Below are 22,159 nucleotides of genomic sequence, written 5' to 3'. Positions count from 1 at the left end.
AAATTCTGAATAGGGGCCCTTTCAACACACTGGACCAGCCTCTAGGTCTCACCGTGGCATCAGAAGTAAGAACATAAAGTCTGGTTGTTGGTGTGTTCTCTCAATGTCTCCCTCTGTCTCTCTGTCTCTGTCTCTGTCTCTGTCTGTCTCTCTGTCTCTGTCTCTGTCTCTGTCTCTCTCTGTATCTGTCTCTATCGCTATCTCTGTCTCTTTTTTTTCTTTTCTATCTCTGTCTCACCTTCTGGACCCCCAAACCTATCTTTTCTTCATCAGCCTATACAGATCCCTGCTCTTCTTCTGTCTCCTGTTCTGGTCCTTTAGCTACCCGATGACATCATATCTGTCACTTCTCCGGACCTTTCTTGTCATGGGTTGCAGCTCATGCTTACTGGGTTCCCTTTGGGTAACCTTTAACCTTGAGTTCTTCAGAGATTGCATGACTTATAGTCTTATCAAGACAAGATTGTTTTAAATTTTAAAAAAGAGATGAATTCAGAGTTCGGGGGAAAGACTGGCCTTATGAAAAGCATTCAAAATTCTGATCTTAAATTAAGCTTTTTGGTTGGGCTTTCATCTTGCAGGCCCTTGACTTCATGCAGAATTTTTTTTTAAAGATTTTATTTGAGTTTTGAGTTTTACAATTTTTCTCCCAATCTTACATCCCTCCCCTCACCGCCCCAATGGAAAGCAATCTGTCAGTCTTTATTTTGGTTCCATGTTGTACATTGATCCAAATTGAGTGTGATGAGAGAGAAATTACATCCTTAAGGAAGAAACAAAAAGTATGAGAGATAGCAAGATCAGACAATAAGATATGTTTTTTTTTCTAAATTAAAGGGAATAGTCCTTGAACTTTGTTCAAACTCCATGGCTCTTTATCTGGATACAGATGGCACTCTCCTTTTCAGACAGCCCAAAATTGTCCCTGGTTGTTGCACTGATGGAATGAACAAGTCCATCAAGGTTGATCATCACCCCCATGTTGCTGTTAGGGTGTATAGTGTTTTGCTGGTTCTGCTCATCTCACTCAGCATCAGTTCATGCAAACCCCTCCAGGTTTCCCTGAAATCCCATCCCTCCTGGTTTCTAATAGAACAATAGTGTTCCATGACGTACATATACCACAGTTTGCTAAGCCATTCCCCAATTGAAGGACATTTACTTAATTTCCAATTCTTTGCCACCACAAACAGGGCTGCTATGAATATTTTTTGTACAAGTGATGTTTTTACCCTTTTTCATCATCTCTTCAGGGTATAGACCCAGTAGTGATATTGCTGGGTCAAAGTGGATGCTCATTTTTGTTGCCCTTTGGGCATAGTTCAAAATTTCTCTCCAGAAAGGTTGGATAAGTTCACAGCTCCACCAACAATGTAATAGTGTCCCAGATTTCCCACAACCCTTCCAACAATGATCATTATCCTTGCTGGTCATATTGGTCAGTCTGGGAGGTGTGAGGTGGTACCTCAGAGAAGCTTTGATTTGCATTTCTCTAATAATTAATGATTTAGAGCAATTTTTCATATGGCTATGGATTCATGCAGAATTTCTTAAGCAACAACCAGAGCTTGAGATCGAACATTATTTTTAATTAATATTTTATGTGTTTTCCAATTATATACAATAGTAGTTTCTACTCATCATTTTCTGTAAGGTTTTTGAATTTTACAGTCTTTCCTTCAGCCTCCGTTCCCCCCCCCCCCCCACAGAAGGCAGTCTGGTAATCTTTACATTGGAGATCGACCATGAGGAATGGGGGTAGGAGGAAGGTTCTTCAGTCCTCCAAGTTTAGCTCAACTGACCTCATTACACAAGCAAACAACCTCATTAGAGTGAATAACTGCTCGTGAGGCCGAGGAGCTGCTCACAGTTAACTCTGTTTATTTCTGACTTGGAATGTAATGTCATCTGGCCTGATTCTCTTCCTGTGTGTCCTATTTTACTCCAAACACTTTTGATATTCTCAGGAGGCTGGAGCTTGGAATCATGTGTTGAGAGGGTGGACTCTGAAGCCAGGAGGACCTGGTGTTAGTTCCATCTCTGTCTGACACATAGTGGCTTGTGATCCTGAGCAAGTCACTCAACCTCTGGGCAATTTTCTAAGACTATAAATGGCAGAGGCTGACCTGAATTAGTAGAGGGAAGTCTTCCACATTCATTGTCATCCACTTGTGCAAAGAAATGTAGGGTACATTTTTTCATCTCTTTATTATAAGCTAAGCCAGGCTAATTTAGGGCAGCTAGGTGGCACAGTGGATAGAGAGCATAGGGTTTGGAATCAAATCTGGCTTCATGCCTACTAGCTGTGTGATCCTGGCCAATCACTTAACCTTGTTTGCCTCAGTTTCCTCACTTTTAAAAAGAACTGAAGAAGGAAATGGCAAATCCCTCATGTATCTCTGCTTAGAAAACCCCAAATAGGTTCATAAAGAATTGGGGACACAATTGAAATAACCATTATAATGAGAATTCAGTTTTGTGTTTTGTTTGTTCCATTAATATTGTTGTAGTCTTTGTGTATATTCTGGGTTACTTCAATCTACATCATTTCAGATAAATCTTTGCTTGCTTCTCTGAATTCTTCAAATTGCTCCTTAAAAGGTAAAATTTCATCACATTCATGTACCACAATTGGTTTAGCCATTCTCCAACTGATGGGAATTGACTTTCCTTTCAGCTCTTCCCTGCCACAAAAAAGTGCTGCTATGAATTTCTTGGTGCCAATTGAAACTGTCTTACTTTGACCTTCTTGTTGGGATATATGCAATATCTGCACTTATAAAACATACTTAAAAGTCTTTCCTTATTGTACATCTCTGTCTTCTTCCCTCTCTCCACATTACACCCTTGATAGTTACCTACACTCCAAGACTTACCTTTTGGAAAGGAACCAATCTTTGGCAACCTTAATTTCTATCTGCCCATTATCACGGAACAATAACAAACTTGATCCCAAAAGGGGCAAATCTTTTGCCTCTCTGAGCAACAGATCCCTTTAGGAATAATTTTCTTTTCACGGCCCAGCATCCTAATACCTGTCTAGGAGTATTCATCATCCATCTCTGCCATATCTACCCATCTGGATTTCCCTGATCTTTGATCTGCCTATCTTGGTTCTGATCTTGCTCTGTCCACTATTTACTTTTATGTATCCCTACACTGCCTACTGGTTCTATCAATATCCAACAACTAACTGGGAGGCAGTTAACAGCCCTGTAGTGCCACCTGCTGGCTAAATGTTTCAACATTGGACCACCCTTGCCTTCTGGTACTCAGGCATTCTTGTTCCCTCCCTCCATTCCTTCATGAATTTGATTTTCGTATGAACAGCTTCTTAGATGAACCACGAGAAACTATTTCTTCTAGATATCACTTACAATGATTAATCGATGCTTTGGTCTGGAGTACTATAATAATTGCCATCGTGGATCCAATTCTGTGAGTTCTGAAAAGTGCCTTGCAAAAGATTACAAATATTATCATTATATCATTTAATCCTCACCACATTTCTGTAAGAAAGGTGCTATTTTTATCTCTATTTTACAGTTGAAAAAGTTGAGGCTGACAGGGGTCACACAATTAGTGAAAGTCCCATGGTCCTGACTCTTAGTTCAACACTTAAGCTACCTTGCTTCAGTGAATTATGTTTTTCTGTGTACATGTCATATCTTTCAATAGAATAGAAGCCACTCAAGGGCAGGCTGGGTCAGGACTGGACCGGACCATGTGGTCTGCAACTCTGACTGTTTCATAGCTTTGTACCCTCCGTGCAGTGCCTGGACAAGAAGGTGTTTAATAATTAAATTATTAATTACTTTAATTAACTAATAGGACCAAGAAGAACATATGCCAACTTAGTAAAGTCTTATGAAACCCCTCTCTACTCCTGCCCTGCTCCCAGCAAACCACTGGAGAAGGAAGGGCCTCTAGAGAGGGAGTACAGAGCAAACTTAGAAATCTTTTGGTAAATGACTAACCAGGAATTTTTTGGGGGGGGAGGGAATACAGAGGACATATTTTTATTTATTTTTATTTTTTTAGTTTTTTGCAAGGCAAATGGGGTTAAGTGCCCAAGGCCACACAGCTAGGTAATTATTAAGTGTCTGAGACCGGATTTGAACCCAGGTACTCCTGACTCCAAGGCTGGTGCTTTATCCACTACACCACCTAGCTGCCCCTAGGACATATTTTTAAGTTTAAACATCTCTTTCTTAAGCATAGACTATCAAAACAAGAAATAAAATCCTGCTTTGTAATATTATGATTTGAAGTGTGATGCTTACACCAAAAATTTAATAGCTGATCTTTTAGAAATGCCCCAGTGTTCCCCAATACATGCCCTAATGTAGAGCAAGTGTCCTGGACCCCTTTGGGAGTTTGGTGGCACTTTTGAAGAATCATGCTTTGAAATGCATAAAGGAAAATACAAGGCTGGGTGGTGCCATAATGCATGGAGGGCTGGGTCTGAAGTCTGAAAGACTATTCCTGACTTCAATTCTGGTCTCAGATACTTCTAACTGGGTGACCCTGGCTAAGTCACTTGACATCTCTCTGCCTCTGTTTCCTCATCTGTCAAATGAACTGGAAAAGGAATTGGCACTGCAGCATCTTTTGCCAAGAAAATCCCAAATGGGGTCACCAAGAGTCAGATGTGACTGAAATGACTGAGCAACAGTAATAACAACAAAGTAATATGTGTAGGATTATAAAGGTAATCAATTATATTGAAATATAGTTCTCAACTATTAAAAAAAGCATTCATGATCCAGATTAAGAACCTAGGAAGGTCATTTAGTCCAACTCTCTCCTTTTATAGATGAGGAAACTGAAGAAGAGACAAGTTAAGTGACTTGCCCAAGGTCACACAAGTAGTACAAGGTAGAATTTGAACCCAGGTTCTCTGACTACGAATCCTATCCTCTTTCCATTATATCACACTGTTTTTTGGGCCAGATACAAGAATGTCAATCTAAATATATTCCATTTTTTGTTTTTTCATTTTTCCTTCCCTGGGGAACTCTATCTATCTGTCTGTCTATCTATCTATCTATCATCTATCTATCTATCATCTTCATGCTGTACAAGATGTAAAGACAGTGGTTCCTATGATTGAGGCCTAATATGTGAAACAGGTCGAGGAGTTCTCTGGCACTGCTAATACTGGCTCATTCTTGGCTTTGCCATAGATATGACCTCCACTATGACATCTAGCTATTTACAGAAGTTGGCTCTGTTGGCCATTATTTCCATTTTCATGGCTTTGTTCAGAACTAGATCACTGCAACTGTGTTCTGTGTTACTCATATTCTTTGCAGCCAGAAAAACCTGAAGTTTGTTTTTCCAATGGTCTGTGAATTAGAGTCCTCCAAGATGGGCCGAGAAGAGTTAGCGATAAAAGACTCTTTCCTAAGAAGTCTGTGGCATTCTCAACCACCGAAGTTCAGAGAGAATTTGTCAGTGTCTCTCCTGCCAATAGACCTTTCTAATCAATTATGAACAGTAGCAGCAGAATTGAGGACCTATGGAGATTTGGAAAGGCTTCTAGCTGGCTACTGAAAATCACTGCCCACATTGCTAAGCATTGGCGACAGATGGAGCCGGTGATATTTATAAATATTAATTGATGATAATAGAGTACTGGGATTACCTAGACATCTGAGAGAGTTGCGTGTCATCCCTGCTGATATCAGAGAATGACAGAGCTGGAAGGGGCCTTTTGGGTCACCTGGTCTAATCCCCTCATGTTAGAAGCAGATCAACTGGGCTCCAAATGGAAAGTGACTTGCCTAATGTTGCTATGGAGGAGCATTGACCCTGCAGCAGCATTATTTTTTGTTCTGAATCTATGATTCCTGTCAATGCAGTAACTTCCTTGGTAATTTGGAGAGTGTGGAACGCTGGGAGGTTAAGTGACTTATTAAATATAAACTCCTCTCTTAATTTTAAAAGTCCTTCCCAACAGTACCCAAACTATCCAGACTTAGAAGATATTTTCACCCTCCCCATACACTGTGATCCAGTCAGATTGGTCTTCCTTCCATCCCTCACACATTGGGCACTACTCCATCCCTCATGCCTGAAATGCACTCACTTCTTACCACCCTCCACCTCCACAGAATCTTTCTTCAAAATATAGGGACACATGGGGTGACTAGGTGGTGCAGTGGATAGAGCACTGGCCTTGGAGTCAGGAGTCCCTGAGTTCAAATCCAGCCTCTGACACTTAATAATCACCTAGCTGTGTGGCCTGGGGCAAGCCACTTAACCCCATTGCCTTGCAAAACAAACAAACAAAAAAAGACAAAATACAGGGACACGATTAAAATCCAGGTCTGACTTATGGTCCTAGTGTTCTTTCTAGGATACATAATTTTATATCCTGACATTTGAACAGTATTTCCATAAAGAGGCAGAATTCTGGAATCCATGATTTCCTCCTTGACTCCTCCACACCTTACTATAATCTACATGGGATGCTAACGTCAGAAATCCTCTCTAGTAGTGACTGACCTTCTGGATGAGTGCCTTTTGCCCTTTGATGGCCTGGATCTCCTCAAAGACACAGTCCAGGGCCCCTCATTAAAACTTTTTGAAATTAGGTTCTGCCAGACTCTGATCCTTGGGCATAGTCCTTGGGAAGGAAGGGCTAACTACGTCACTCAGATGAGGCACTGGAGGCAGACTTTGACAAAGGGATAATTTCATTCATTGATTTATTCACACAACAAACTTTTTTTTTTTTACCAATTTAGGATAAAATAAATTAGAACTTAGAAGGACTTTAGAGGCCACATAATGTACCCACTTCTTTCATTTTAGAGAGGAAATAGAAGCCTAGAACTGAAATGACTTGCCCAAGGTGTCCAAGGTAAGTGACAGAGTCAGGACTGGAACTCAGGACTTTTCCAGTCCTAGAGACAATGCTGTTTCCACTCCCTTGTATATTTTTAATCCTGTCGTGATGTCTTTTGTTTTTGACTATATGGTCATTTTTTGGATATACCTCATTAGCCTAACTGAGCACCCTTTTGATAAGGAACAAAACCAAGTAAGTACCACCAACCAATATGTCATCAGTGTCCAAGAGCACCTAACCCAAAGCCCACTTGCCTCTCTCCAGTTTTGCTTTGTTTTTAGGTTGTATATTTACAATTGTGTTTAACATTTCCACATTAGATTGTGAAAGAGGAATTAGAACTAAGGGGAGGAAAAAACCATGAGAAATTGGAAGTGTGAATATAGTATACTTTGCTTCTGCATTCCCACACCACAGTTTTTTCTCTGGATGTGGATGGCATCCATAACAGGCTCTCAGGATTGTCCCTGATCATTGAACTGCTCAGAGAAGCTCATCATAATTGATCATCTCAGTATTGCTGTTAATGTGTATAATGTTCTCCTGGTTCTGCTTGCTTCACTTAGCTTCCATTCATGCAAATCTTTCCAGGCTTTTCTTTTCCTTTTTTTTTTAGTTTTTTTTTTTTGCAAGGCAATGGGGTTAAGTGGCTTGCCCAAGGTCACACAGCTAGGTAATTATTAAATGTCTGAGGCTGGATTTGAACTCAGGTACTCCTGACTCCAGGGCTGTTTCTCTATCCACTGTGCCACCTAGCTGCCCCAGGCTTTTCTAAAGCTCAGCTGCTCATGATTTCTTACAGAACAATATTCATTCATATACCATAACTCGTTCAACCATTCCCTAATTGATGGGCATCCCCCCAATTTCTAATTCTTTGCCACTTCAAAAAGAGCTTCTATGACTATTTTTGTACCTGTGGGTCTTTTCCTCTTTTCGATGATCTTTTTAGCTAATACACTATTAATTCATAGTGGATCAACCTAGGCAAAGGCAGGATTAGCTACAGAATTTTGAATGCAAAGAATTTTGGAATGAGAAAGTCTAAATGCCTCCTCTGTCAGCTGAGGAGGCTGTACTAAATAGGCACTAAGCTCTCCTGCTCTAAATTCATGTAGTCGTTCAAAATGTAAGTTGAAACCTAGAGAAAAATATCAGAGTACAAACAAAAAAAGGCTAGAATACAAAAGGACAGTCAGACCATCAGAAGTACAGAAGAGGGACAGTGTCCAGATTTGGGGCTGGGGGTGGGGGTGGAGGAAGGATCAGCACACATGGACAAAGTCCGGGGAAGGGGAGTGGATCCTGCCTGGCTAGTGGCTCAAATACAAAACCCTTTTTTGGCGTTGGAAACCCTTCACAACCTGACCCTTCCTACTTTTTCCAGTCTTCTTTCACCTTCGTCCCCAGCACGCACTCTTCTGTTCGGCGACACCGGCCTCTTGGCTCTCCCACGAACAAGGCAGCCCATCTCTTGACCGGCCATTCTTTCCATGCCTGGTCCTCTTCTTCCTCTTCTCCACCTACTGACATCCCAACTAAAAGCCCAACTTCTGCAGGATCTCTCTTAATCCTAATGTCTTCCTTCTTTTAATGATCTCCTAGGTTTCTGGCGTGTTTGGCACATTTGTTTGCTCCTTGAGGGACAGCGACTGCCTTTCCCCTTTTTGTATCTCCAGCTCTTAGCACAGTGCCCAACCCATAGCGGGCGCTTAATCAACGTTTATTAGCAGACTGGGGCAAAGTCACTGTTTCTTTTCTGTCCCTGCACACGTGCCCATTATTGAGAGCCCCTCCCCAGCTCGGTAGTGATTGGGCTTTGGGGTGAAGGTGTGGTCGGGAGGCTGACTGGGCCGGGGCACTAAAGGGGGACGGGAAACTGAGGGACTGAGGAGATGGGGCGGCAACTGAAGGGGACGGGTGCTGGGGGGTTGGGGGAGGCTGAGTGGGGCGGAGACCCGCCCCCCAAGGGGGTTAAGATGCTGTTGGGGCTCTGGGCGTGGCCTCCGGGGCGTGGCCTGCCGGGAGGCGGGGTTCAGCGGGGTCCGCTCTGGAGCCGGGCTTCCAGCCGGACTGGCCGCACGCAGCGCCCAGCGCCCTTCACCTCCAGCCTCCGTGCCACCTCGGGACCCTGCCCCGAAGGACCGGGGGGCCATGGCTGCCGCGGGGCGGCTCCTCTCTGCCCTCCCCGCTGCCCTCGCCCCCAGCAGCCGCCTCCTCCTCCTCCTCCTCCTCCAGCTGCTGCTGCTGCTGCTTAGGGCCGGGGCCCCGGTCAGCGCTGCGTGGACTGGTGAGAGCCGGAGGGAGGGGGCCGGGCTGGGGCCGGGGGGCGAGGCAGGGAGTCTGGGGGAGGGGGCAGAGGTCCCTGGGGCGGGGGGAGGGGTAGGACAGAGGGTCTAGGGGATGCTGTGGGGGGGGTGTAGGGGAGAGGCAGGGCGGGCAGGTGAAGGGCTGGGACCCACGCAGGAACTTGGGCGAGGTAATAGTTTCAGGACCACGGAGAGAAACTGGGGAGGATGCGCTTGGGGTCGGGATGCGCGGAGCCCAGGAGAAGGATGGGGCAGGTGCGAGGACAGCACCCGTTTTCCGCAGTCCCCCAAAGAAGGAAGCGGTTCCCCGGCTCTGAAGCCCCCGAATGAGCTGTCCTGGGTGTCGCTTGGACCTCGTGCCGGTGAACAAGCCAGGCTGGGGGTGGGGGAGAGAGAGATTCTGGAGAGTGTGTTTGCTTTATGTAAATCCAAGTTTCCGCACCTGAGTGTGTTTCCGGACTTCACCGATCTGTGAGCTCCCTGGTCCAAGTGCCTCAGTGGAGGCACTTGGAAATAAGTAGTTCTCAGCTTTCCTAGAATCTCTTCAGAGTTGACCCGATCTCCAGCTTTGTCACCCTGAAAATGCTGAGGAACCCCTCAGAACTCATTTAGCTAGATGGGTCTCAGAGGCCAGCCAGCCAGCACATCCTTCATCCTAGGAGATTTTCCAGCTGGGACAAATCAGGTTAATATGACCTGGGTCACCTCCACAGCCATGATGAAGCGTCTGGGGAGGAACTGAGGAGCAGAAGCTGACTTTGTCCGAGCATACTTTCCCCATAAATATGCAGGGGTATGTAAAGAAATAGCCCAGAGAATCAAAATAACTTACTCAACAAGCAAGGTCAGAGCATCAGAGCTGTGACCTCAGTCTTGGTCTTGTGACCCCCAAAAGCTCATTCCACCGAATATACATGCACACACCTTTCTGCTTTCCACTTGTCTTTGTACAATCACTAAAGCCTACATGTAAAGAGAAAAGCAGTCCTGTATAAAGACTGCAAAAGAAATTAAGTAGCATCAGTTGCATTTTTATTTTTTTTTTAAGGAAAAGCTAAGGACAGATTTAAGAGACTAGAAATAAGGCTGGAAGGACTTTCTCCCCCTTGGAGATCTGGCTAAGGGCTTCATTTTGTTAATTGCTGTCACTTTAATTACTGTAATGCTTTAATTAGGGACTTTAAAAGTCTAGAGACTTGGTGTTTAAAATGCAAAGAAAGGTCAAGGTATGAAGCAATAGAAATCGATGCTTATATCCTTAAGTATAACTTTTTCAAGCTAAGAGAGAGTCTATTGTTACCTGACCTATTATCTGTAGTAATTTGTAGGTTGAGTTTTCTGCTTTGATTTCCCCTTCAGGGATTCTAGATTCTCTTCTTGTGCTGGGAGAGGGAGCTGAAAACTTGGATACGGTCTTTGAAATGGGTACAAAGTTAGCATTTCATTTGGACCAGGAGTACTCATTTCCATTTATTTTTTTAAAGATTTTATTTGAGTTTTGAGTTTTACAATTTTTCTCCCAATCTTACTCCCCCCCCCCCCCCAGGGAAAGCACTCTGTCAGTCTTTATTTTGTTTCTATGTTGTACATTGATCCAAACTGAGTGTGATGAGAGAGAAATCACATCCTTAAGGAAGAAACAAAAAGTATAGGAAATAACAAGATCAGACAATAAGATATCTTTTTTTCTAAATTAAATGGAATAGTCCTTAGAGTACTCATTTTTAAAATCTTATTTCTTGAAAAGAATATAAAAAGAATGTTTCACTGCATCCACCATTACAATCTTATTATTCCTTTGGGAATCATTACCTTGCTGGAGCAATGGATCTCTGCCAGGACATTCTAATTCTAATTTCATTTACTGGTCACTTTCTCAGGCTCCTCATTAGTTCAGCAAGGAGAATAACTCTATGTCAGCCTCCCAAAATTTGTGTTTGGGAAAGACAACAGCAGCTATCCATGGTACTTTTCACTATAATATTTGAATGAAGAAATAAATAAAATTAAGTGCCTACTATGTGTTAAGAAGGATTCAAAGACAAAAGTGAGACAGCCCCTGCCCTCAAGCAGCTTGTCTTCTATTAGTGGAAGACAACTATCAACTAATTGTGAAGGAAGGGAAATCTGGTTTGTGGAGTCCTCGGTCTAGAGAATAGAATGATAGAGCAACTGATTCTTGGGACTGGGGGCAGGACAAATGGCAAAATGTATAGGTGTGGGTGGATTATCGAGCACAGTCTGGGACCAAATGAATATTATTGGTAAGGTGAGTTTTTAATCATTCACTGACTCACCAACTATGATAACTTGGGACCAAAGCAGGGTGCCAAGGATGGGCAGAACATTTTCCCAAGGGAAGGGGCATATGGTTTTTAAGTCTTACTCATAGGAAAAAAGCTTTCCCTATTTCAAAGCTTTGAGAAACTTTTACTTTGCATATATTTTGTATTTAATTATTCATGTGCTCAGTGTTCCTCCCCCAGTCTCAGCAGAATGTAAGCTTCTTGAGGGCAGGGGTTGATTTTTCTTTTTTCTTTGTACCCCCAAGAGCAAACACAAAAACTGAATTGAAACTGGATTGAATTCATGAAAACAGAGTACAATTCCCCCATGCATTGGTTAGACCCCTTAATGAGTTGTGGCCAAAACAATTCTTCATCTGGTGGCTGGTTCTCTGTGGAGAAGCCTCTCTAAATTTAGGTGGTCTGACCTCAAAGTCTTCTAACCAGAAGTCTATGCTCTGTCAGAAGAGTGTTCAAGAACCCAGGGTCACACTAGTGACAAGTAAAGACCCCAAAAGATGACTAGCAGGGTCAATATTCATAAGGCAATAGGGCATGAAACAGAGCAAGAGCTAAACTCAGAAATTAGGTAGACATCATTCCTCTTTCAATTGTTGAGATTCCATTCTTAATCCAAGGGAAGCACAGATCTGGAAAATAGCTTTTGTTTCTATCTTTGTTACAGTTTTTTTTTTAAAAAGCTTGCACATGAATATGACAGGTCATTAAATTCAGGATTCTATTTAGCACTGGGACTTGTTTTACTTTTGCTTGTCAGGGCTGTTGTAGGAGGCAGCAAAAAAAAAATAATCATAAATCAGACTAGGTAGCAAATATAGGTTGATCAAATATCAAAGTTGATAGTGAACTTGGAGCTTACTTTGTCCAGGAATTCTCAACCTCTTTTGAATCATGGCCCACTTTAACTGTCTGATGAAGTCTGTGAACCTCTTTCTTCTCAAAATAAATGTTTATAATGCACAAAATAAAATTCAAAAAATGCAGTTATTAAAATATTTTTAATGAGCTCATAGACCCCAAGTTAAAAAAACAACCCTGATTTAGCTCAAGCCCCCTATTTTACAGAGGAGGAAACTGAGTCTCAGAGAGGAAAAGTGATTTGTTCATACAGAGAGTAAGTAATTGAGCTGGAATTCAAATCCAGGTCCACCAGCTTTAAAAATCTAGTGCTCTTTAATGTATCAGAAGGCACGAAGAGACCATTTTGAACACAATTCTGCAATAGCAATATAAAAAACATCAGCATTGTTTCAAATACAAACAATAATCTTAGTGCATCCTAATGAGTGCATTCATGTTTTTGAACAGTAAGTCTTTTTTTCAACACTTTATTTGTTTTCCAATTATATACAATAGTAATATGTACCCATCATTTTTTGCAAGGCCCTGAACTCTACAGTTCCCCCCCCTCCTCTCTTCCCCCTCAGAAGGCTGTCCGACAGTCTCTACATTGTTTCCATGCCATACGTTGATGTAAGTTGAATGTTATAAGAGTAAACATAAGAATAAACATATCCCCCCCCAGGAATATGAGAAACCTCAAGAATAGTAAGAAAGAAAAAAATGTACTTCAGTCTGTATTCAGATTCCAATGGCTCTGTCTCTGGGGTGAGTTACTTAATTTATCATAAGTCCACTAGAGAAGTTGCTTCAATATTTTTCCCAGAGTTGCTATTACTAGCTGTACCTCCACTCTATTCCTCCCCACTCTCATTTATTCTGTTATCTCTCTCATTTCATCCTGGCCCTTTCCAAAGTGTGTGTATCTGAGTACCCTCTCCCACAATTTTCCCTCTCTTCTATCACCTATTCCCCCCTTCCCTCCCCCCATTCCCCCTTATCCCATCCCTTTCCTCTCATTTTTCTCTAGGGTAAGAGAGATTTCCTCACCCTATTAAGTGTGTATGTCATTTCCTCCCTGAGCCATTTCTGATGAGAATGAAGGCTCACTCATTCCCCCCTTGCCTTCCCCCTCCCCTCCATTGAAAAAAAGCTTTTTCTTGACTCCTATGTGAAATCTCTCAGCTTCTTCTTCATCTCCTTTTCCTTCCTCCCAGGACTTTCCCCCATCACTCATTGACTCCATCCCTTTACCACATCATACCATTCTATTCTGCTCCTTCCTATGTCCTGTCTATGTTGAGCAGTTAGTCTTATCTGAGAAGCTGAAGTTGCAAGATTTTTTGCAAAGGGTTTGTTTTTTGTTGTTTTTTTTTTTTTTGCATCTGCTTGGTCAGTATTTTGCTATTGGTAACTTTCTACTGATTTGACCAAGTGACCTTTCACTAGATCACAAAAGAAATCGTGAGCATTTTAAGAAATAAACCTGTGTATTGAATAGTTTAAAGCTGAAATTCATCTTGTGAAGACAGCATATTGAGGATGTCTAATTTGGGTGAGTGTGGGAGCTCCTTCCTCTAAAATATTCTATATTAGAGTGAAAGACAATTACCAGACATTCCATGCCTTTGGTTTGGTTATCTCTCTCCTCATCTCCACTTTCAAGTTTCCTTGATTTCTCCCAAGCCTCAATTAAAATCCCACCTCTTTTTAAGGGATTTCCCAGTATCCCCCCTTCCCTCATCCCTCCAAACTGTTATGATTTCCCCTCTAGGTCTATCTGCCATTTTTTGTATGTGTAATTGTATGCTGGGAATTAGAATCTGAGTTTCTGGTTCTGAGATGCTGGTTGACTGACTCTAAGTCCATCATTCTATCCATCAAGACATATTGCTGAATGGGAGATATAGTTTCTGAGTTTAGCTCTTGCTCTGTTCCATGACCTATTTGCCTAAGGAACCAAGTCACGATGGTCCAAAGAGGATTAATGGAGTTGGGTGTATATTATAAATGGCACCATACTTTGCCTCGCAGTCTCTTGTTGGATCTTCATCTAAGTCATTCCCAATAAATGTAGGTGTCCCTCAAGACTCATCCTCTTCTCTTCTCTCTTTATACCACTTTACTTGAAGCTTTCCTCTGCTCCCATGAATTCAATGATTGTTTCTGAGCTAAAGATTCTCATATCTATGTATCCAGTCCTAGTCTCTCTGTTGACCTCCATTCTTACATTTCTAACTACCTATTAGATATCTCAGAACTGGATATCCTGTAGACATCACAAACTCAATATGTCCACAAGTAAACTTATAATCTTTCCCCACAAACTCTTCCCCTTCCAAATTTCCCTAGTATTGTCAGGGATACCACTATTCTCCCAGACTCCTAAAGTCATAACCTTAGGTATCTCCTCATCTCACTCTCTTATCTACCATAACCAATCTTTTTGGAAGGTCTGTCAACTTTACCATTCTGCTATCTCTCAAATACACTCCCTTCTTTCCTCTGATATTGCCACCAGACTGAGGCAGGCCCCCATCACCCCATACTGGGACTATTGCAATAGATGTTGGTGGGTCTATATGCCACCAGCCTCTCTCCTTGCAGTCCTCCATTCAGTCACCAAAGTGATTTTCTTAGATTTTTTTTTCAAGGCAATGGGTTTAAGTGGCTTGCCCAAGGCCACACGGCTAAGTGATTATTAGGTGTCTGAGGCTGGATTTGAACCCAAGTACTCCTGACTCCAGGGCCAGTGCTCTATCCACTGTGCCACCTAGCCGCCCCTAAAAGTGATTTTCTTAAAGAACAGATTCAACTAGGTCATGCCTTCTTACTCAATAAACTCCAGGAGCTACCCCCAGCACTTCTAGGATCAAATTTAAACCCTCCATTCAATATTCAAAGTCCTTCATACTGAGCCTTCCCCCTTCCTCATTCCCATTCCTTTCCAGTCTTTTTATACTTTACAGCTGACCCCACCCCATCGCCCATATACTCTTCAAGATCCAGGGACACTGGACTCTTCACTCTTCCTCAAACAAGATACCCCTTCTCCTAACTCTGGCCTGCTCCGATTCTGGAATTCTTTTCTTCCTCATCTCTGTCTCCTGGATTTCTTCAAGTCCCCCAAAATTCTCTCTTTTCCAACCCCTCTTAATTCTAGCACCTTCTCGCTGCTCATTATCTCCCATTTACCTCTTGTACAGTTCATTTGTGCAGAGTTGTTTGTGCATTGTTTCCCCTTATTAGATGATGAATTCCTTGGGTCAGGAACTATCTTTTGCCTTTGCTTAACTCAGTTCTTTGAATCCAGTAGATTTTTTTTTTAGGTTTTTGCAAGGCAAATGGAGTTAAGTGGCTTGCCCAAGGCCACACAGCTAGGTCATTATTAAGTGTCTGAGATCGGATTTGAACCCAGGTACTCCTGACTCCAAAGCTGGTGCTTTATCCACTACGCCACCTAGCTGCCCCTGAATCCAGTAGATTCTTAATAAATGTTTATTTCTCGCCTGGCAATATAATATCTGGAGGCATAAAAGAGACCCAGATTCTAGGCCTGGCTCTGCTGCCAGGGACCTGGGCAAACCATTTATAGGATTAATTCTCAGATTCCTTTCAACTCTTGAATTAGATGATTTTCAAGTAAATTTTGCTTCCTTCCTTTTTTTGAAATCTATTGGGCCTTATGGTTTTCAATGAGTTATTCTCCAGAAAAATTAAATCTCTTGTCTACCAGCTTCCATACTTAACAATCTGATAGAAAGTCAGTGAGACATAGAAAGAGGGCCCAAGATATTAATTATTTCTTTATTAAAGCATGTAACTTAAACAGGGACCTAAAATAGGTAACACAAAGCATTTAAAATATGATCTAATCATCATTAGAACCTACATTTAAGAAAAATGATTTATAAGCAGTTATTCCAGAGGCAATATGATATGGTAGACAGAGGAGGTCAAAAGACCAAGGTTCAAATCTCTCTTCTGACACATGGGCAAATCATATACAGTAACATTGCTGCAAAATGGCCAATCAATCAATCAAATAAATGTTTTATAATCATAATAATCATTCCTTATGTGGCAGTGAGCAAAAACCTATGGAGTTTGAGCGGGGAGGGGTCACGTATGAAGAAAACAGAAGGTCTCTTGACTCTGGATCCCAGAGAACAAGATGGAGAGTAGAGAATAAGTGGAAAGGTAGGAGGGGTCAAGTTGTGAAGCACTTTGGATAGCAAACTTCATTTTATATTTGATCTTGGATATAATAGGGAGCCAAAGGAGTTTCTTGAATAAGAGTGTAACAGAGTTAGATCCAGGCTATAGTAAAATCTCCTTGGCAGATAGGTGGAGATTAGATCAGAGGGCAAAGAGATTTGAGGAAGAAATATCAATCAGAAGACTCCTAGGATGGTCCAGGCTGGAGGGATGAGGACCTGCCCAGGGGTGATAGTTGTGTGAGTGGAGAGAGGGAGGGGTCAGAGAGATGATGCTCAGCTAGAAGTGGCAAGAGAATAGAGAGGTGGGTGAATATGAGGAAGGAGGCAAGGGTTCACCGGGAGGATGGTAGGACTCTGGACAGTAATAGAACTAGGGGGAGAGGTGAAAGGTTGGGAGAAAAGGTCACAGGGTATGTCCCGGACATATTAGGTTTGGAGTTTTCTACAGGATGAAGCTCAGGAGGAAGATCAAATTTAGGGAGATTATTCATGGAAGCTGATGACATCACCAGATGAGAATATAAATAGAGAAGAGACCTAGTACCTAGGGGCCAGCTAGGAGGTGGGCAGGAAGACTTGAGTTCAATTCTTTTGTGCGAGGCAATGGGTTTAAGTGACTTGCCCAAGGTCACACAGCTAGGTAATTATTATGTGTCTGAGGCTGGATTTGAACTCAGGTCCTCCTGACTCCAGAGCCAGTGCTCTATCACTGTACCACCCAGATGCCCTTGAGTTCAAATCTAACCCCAGACAATTAACCTTTGTTTCCTCATCTGTAAAATGAGATTAATAATAGCAACTGCCTCCCAGGATTGTTGGGAGACTCAAATGAGATATATGTAAAAAGTGCTTGGCTGTGTCTGACACAATAGTAGGTATTACCTAGAGGCTTCCTTCCTTCCCCTCTACCCTTCTCCCCAGCCAGTCTTGAAGGATGAACCTGGATGAATTCAGCAAAGGACACTGAGATTTGGTCAGAGAGGTAGGAGCGCCAAGAGAAACAGTGTGAGGAATACCTAGAGAAGAAAGATCGCAGTGGCATGACTGGAGGCAAAGCCCACTAATGAGGAGCCTGAACCCGAGCCAGGGTGGGGGGGGGGAGAGGTACAGCAGCTTCATGGCCCAATTTCAAACTGGAAGGGATCTTAGTGTTCATCTAGTCCAACTTCTGTATTTGTAGTTTTGGTTTTTTAATTATTTACTTAATTGACTAATTAATTGATGTATTCATTTGTTTATTTACAAGCAAGGGATTCTGAAACTCCAAGAAATCTAGTGACTTGTCCAAAGTCACACAAATAATAAATCAAGATTTGAATCCAGACCCTCTCATTTGAGATACAACTATAGCACCTTCCTATAATTCCAAACTGCTATAAGAAATGTAAACGGAGAGATCTTCATTTATTTGGGGGGAGGAGCAGATCAAATATGACTTCGTGGTAGAAGGGTGACATCTGTACTCTTAAAGGCTTTGTAGGATTTCATGGAGGAGGGTGAAAATTAATCATTAAGGGGCGGCTAGGTGGCACAGTGAATAAGAGCACCGGCCCTGGAGTCAGGAGTACCTGAGTTCAAATCCGGCCTCAGACACTTAATAATTACCTAGCTGTGTGGCCTTGGGCAAGCCACTTAACCACATTGCCTTGCAAAAAAAAAAAAACCTAAAAAAAAAAAGAAAATTAATCATTAAAGGATGGTGAAGACCGTTAAGGGTAAAGTATTCGGGGAAAAAAGTCTAAGTGTGTGGGGAAAGGATAGCAAATGGTTCTGTCTGTGAAGATCAGGGTTCTGGGAAAGACCTGGTTTTCAATCCAATTTTCATGCCTAAAATGTTCCAAGCCCTCCTAACCTTGAAATCTATATACGTAATCGGCCGTCCTTGCTTCTAGTCTGGCCACATCCAAGGGGCTTCAGAGCGCTTCATGATCAATTAATTTCATAATTTTCACAATTAGATTTGAAGATGAAATTATTTTGGTTGCCCATGTTACTTAGCATACCTCTAACATGTGATGTTAATATTGGAAGGCAGGTGTCTGGGAAGTTTTAGTCTGACTTTCAATAGTTTCCTATCAAAATGTTTGAAATCATTCAATCATCTGGGAGTTTCTTCTGATTAAGGAATAATTTTTAAAGACCTAGTTTAGTATTAGGGAGATCTGTCTTAATTCCAAATTTTTCCTTGTTTATTTTATATTTTTACAATGGTATAGATAAAGGTGAAGATGGCATGCTTCTCAATTATAATAACTCCCCAGTTGGAATGAAAGAATCACAGAATTTCAGAGCTAGATGGGGCCTCTGTGGCTTTTTATTCTGATTTAACGTGGAAAAAGAAATACATAATTTGCACAGCCATTCAGCCTTTGCTTGAAGCTCTTCCTGGAGAGGGAAACCACTGCCTTCTAAAATAATAAATAAAATAAATAAAAATCCTTCCTAGTATGGATTGTAATTGAATCATTTTTTAGTCTTCTGACTCTTTGTGACCCTATTTAGGGTTTTCTCAGCAAAGATCTTGGAGTGGTTTGACATTTCCTTCTTTTCCTTTCTCCTCAATTTACAGATGAGGAAACTGAGGCAAGCAAAGTTAAGTGACTTGTCCAGGGTCACACATCTAGAAAGTGTCTGAGACCAGATTTGAGACTTGGATCTTCCTGACTCCTGGCTTGGCACCATCTAGTTGAGCCATCCCTCTTGTTAGGAGATTTTTTTCCCTATCCCAATCTGACCCTTGCCTCTTTGCAACTTCTATCCACTGCTTGCAAGGCTGGCCTCTAGGCCCTCAAAGAATCAATCTTATCCCTTTCCTACATGGCAGTTCCTTGGACAGCTGAAGCCCAAGTATCATATCATCTCTGAATATTCTTTAATCGAAGTTAAGCTGGCACACAGAGGTGCTAAATAAATGCTCGCTGACTTGAAGACCTGAGCATCCTTAGTTTTTTCAGTCCTCATGCTGCATGCTCTTGGCATTCTAATAGCCTTCCTCTGAATGGTCTCCAGCTGTCCATCCTACAGTGTGGTCCCTAGAACTGGGTACAGCACTTCAGATATCATCTGACTATGGCAGAGTAAATCAAGACTTGTTATTTCAAGCTCTGTCTTTAAAAAAAAATAAACCATGTATTCATTAATTTATTTTTAATATTCTTTTAAACAAATTGAGTTCTCAATCTCTCCTTCCCTCCGGTCCTACCCCCATCCATTGAGAAGGCAAACAATATGAGATTAATCATTCTTGTGAAGTCATGCAAAATGTATTTCCATATTAAGCTATGCCTTTCTTTATGCAGCCCATCTTCATACAGTTTTTTTGGCTGCCACATCACAGATTACTCAGCTTGCTAAGCCCCCATATATTTTTCAAATAAAAGCAGTTGGATGGCTCAGTGAACTAGAGAGTTGAACCTGAAGTCAAATCTCACCCTGGACTCTTATTAATTTTGTGACCTTGGGCAAAATACTCAACCCTACCTCACAAGATGATGTTGAGGATAATATGATATATTAAGGGTAGCTAGATGACTCGGTGGATAGAGTGTTGTCTCTGAAATCAGGAGGATTTGAATTGAAATCCATCCTCAGACACTTACTAACTGGGTGACCTTGGGCAAGTCACTCAACCCTGATTGCCTCACATCCAGGGCCATCTCCAGTTGTTCTGAGTCTTATCTGACCACGGGACCAGATGGCTCTGGAGGAAGAAGTGAGGTGGGTGACTTAGCACAGCCTCCCCTAACTCACATCCAATTCACATTCTTTCCATGGTCTTCTTTGAGAACAAAGGACAAGAATCCTCATGATGTAGTATCTGCAAAGCACTTTGCAAAGCCAAAAGTATGATATTAATTCTAGCCTTAGCTATTATAATAAAAACTTCTTCCTCCCCAAGGCTCCCACATCTTGTATTTGGAAAAATTGACATTTGAACCCCACTGGATTTCATCTTCTTAAATTCAACCCGGGACTACAGACTGTCAAAATATTTTTGAATTAGGATTCAAGCGTCCAGCTTGTCCCCTCCTTGGATCATTTGCAAATTTGATAAATGTGCCCTTTACCCTTGATTAAAGTCGGGTACAGAGAGTACAACATGAGCACCGAAAAATAGATAGATATAAAGTAGCTATGTAATGGGATGGACTCAAAGGACCCGGCCCTCGTTGGAGATACAAAGTAATTTCCAAAGGAAGAGATGGCCAGTAACTCAGGGAAAGATGACAAGGTTTGGTGTGGGCAGACAGTGCCCTAGATCTGCTTTGGAGAGAGTTCATGATTCTCCCAAAAAGTTGAAGTGAGGAGAAAGCCCATTCCAGATCTTTGTTCAAAGAATGATTTTCTTCCAATCTTTTGGAAATTCCTCATTTACTTCCCTAGGTCTAAATGGTGTGGTGGAAAGAACAGGTCAGGTTTGGGGTCTTTCCTCTGCCTCTTTCTCTTTATCTGAATTAAATCCTATTTAAACTCTCCTGGCTCTGTTTTCTCCTGTGTACAAAGAAGGGATTAAGACTAGTTCCCTTTTCAGTTCTGAATCTCGGATTCTGGGACCTTAGAGTTCTAATAATCCAATCTTTTCATTTTACAAAAGAGGAAACTGAGACCAGAGAGGTTAGATGATTTAACAAGGTTCCCTGGGTAAGTCGGTGGCCAAGTCAGAGAAGGAACTCAGATCCTATAAGTCAAAGCCAATGCTCTTTCTCATTTACCACTCTCAAATCCCATGGTTCTGTGACCATAAATACTCTAACAATAAGAGAAATTCGTGAAGAAATAGATTTTTAAAGAAAGAATTTAAAAGAGTTCTGCTACAATCCCATAGGATATGGAAAACTGAAACAAATTGTAGATCTATTTTACGATCCAAAGGAATAAGTTTGCCACCTTCATTTGGACCTTTCTGTGATCTGATGATGCCCTCCATCGTCCCTCCTCTTTACCTCAGCCCACGTGAAGTATTCTCTCCTCTATAAGAGAATTATTGACTAGATCTAAATTTAACACAACCTACGGTGAGTTTCTTACTGTAAGCATTCTGGGAATTTGACAGGGCCGGATGTCAAATTAAGCTGGCTACACCAGATCAGCTGCCGAGAAACTTCATCCCATAATTCTGAGTAAAAAAAAAAAATCAATAGAAAACATAATGAAAATCCTGAAATACAGGAAACTTCTGCATTCAATTTAAAAGCTCTTAAAAGAATAAATGCACTTCTTGGTCATGTTGATAGATAGATAGGGGGGGCCCCCCCGTGTTTCCTTCCATTTGCAAAATGGATGTTTACAGCCTGTTCTTTTTCTTGCTATCATTTAAATTTAGAGAGCTCTCAAAGGATTGCTGTTAGGGAGGAAATTAAACAGGGAGGGAGGTCTTTGCCTATTTTGTGTCACAGGCCCTTTTGCCAGACTGGAGAAAGCTCAGAATAGTATTTTTAAATTCATAAAATGATACATAGGGTTGCAAAGGAAACCAATTATATTGAAACAATTATCAAATAATTAAAAGTTCACAAACATCCCCCTCCAAAATTTAGTTATGGTAGATTAAGAACCCCTACATTATAGGGGAAAAAATGTCCACAGACTTTACTCTCTAATGTTTACATCTTTGATATAACGATAAGC

The 22,159-nt window shown here is 41.7% G+C and overlaps 1 protein-coding gene across 1 annotated transcript in view; it reads left to right on the top strand.

Annotated features, from left to right (window-relative positions):
- Positions 1 to 8,858: 8,858 nt before the first annotated feature.
- CHRNA5 (cholinergic receptor nicotinic alpha 5 subunit) overlaps positions 8,859 to 22,159 on the top strand; it is a 35,715-nt gene continuing 22,414 nt past the window's right edge. The window contains exon 1 of the mRNA XM_074236316.1: positions 8,859 to 9,146. Coding sequence (XP_074092417.1) covers positions 9,011 to 9,146 — 136 coding nt within the window. The 5' untranslated portion in view covers positions 8,859 to 9,010. The remainder of the gene's footprint in view (positions 9,147 to 22,159) is intronic.

This window comes from Macrotis lagotis, chromosome 4 (assembly GCF_037893015.1).
Source record: "Macrotis lagotis isolate mMagLag1 chromosome 4, bilby.v1.9.chrom.fasta, whole genome shotgun sequence".
Taxonomy (NCBI): Eukaryota; Metazoa; Chordata; class Mammalia; order Peramelemorphia; family Peramelidae; genus Macrotis; species Macrotis lagotis.
Note: the sequence above shows the minus strand (reverse complement) of the source record. Positions and strands in the feature narration are given on the sequence as shown.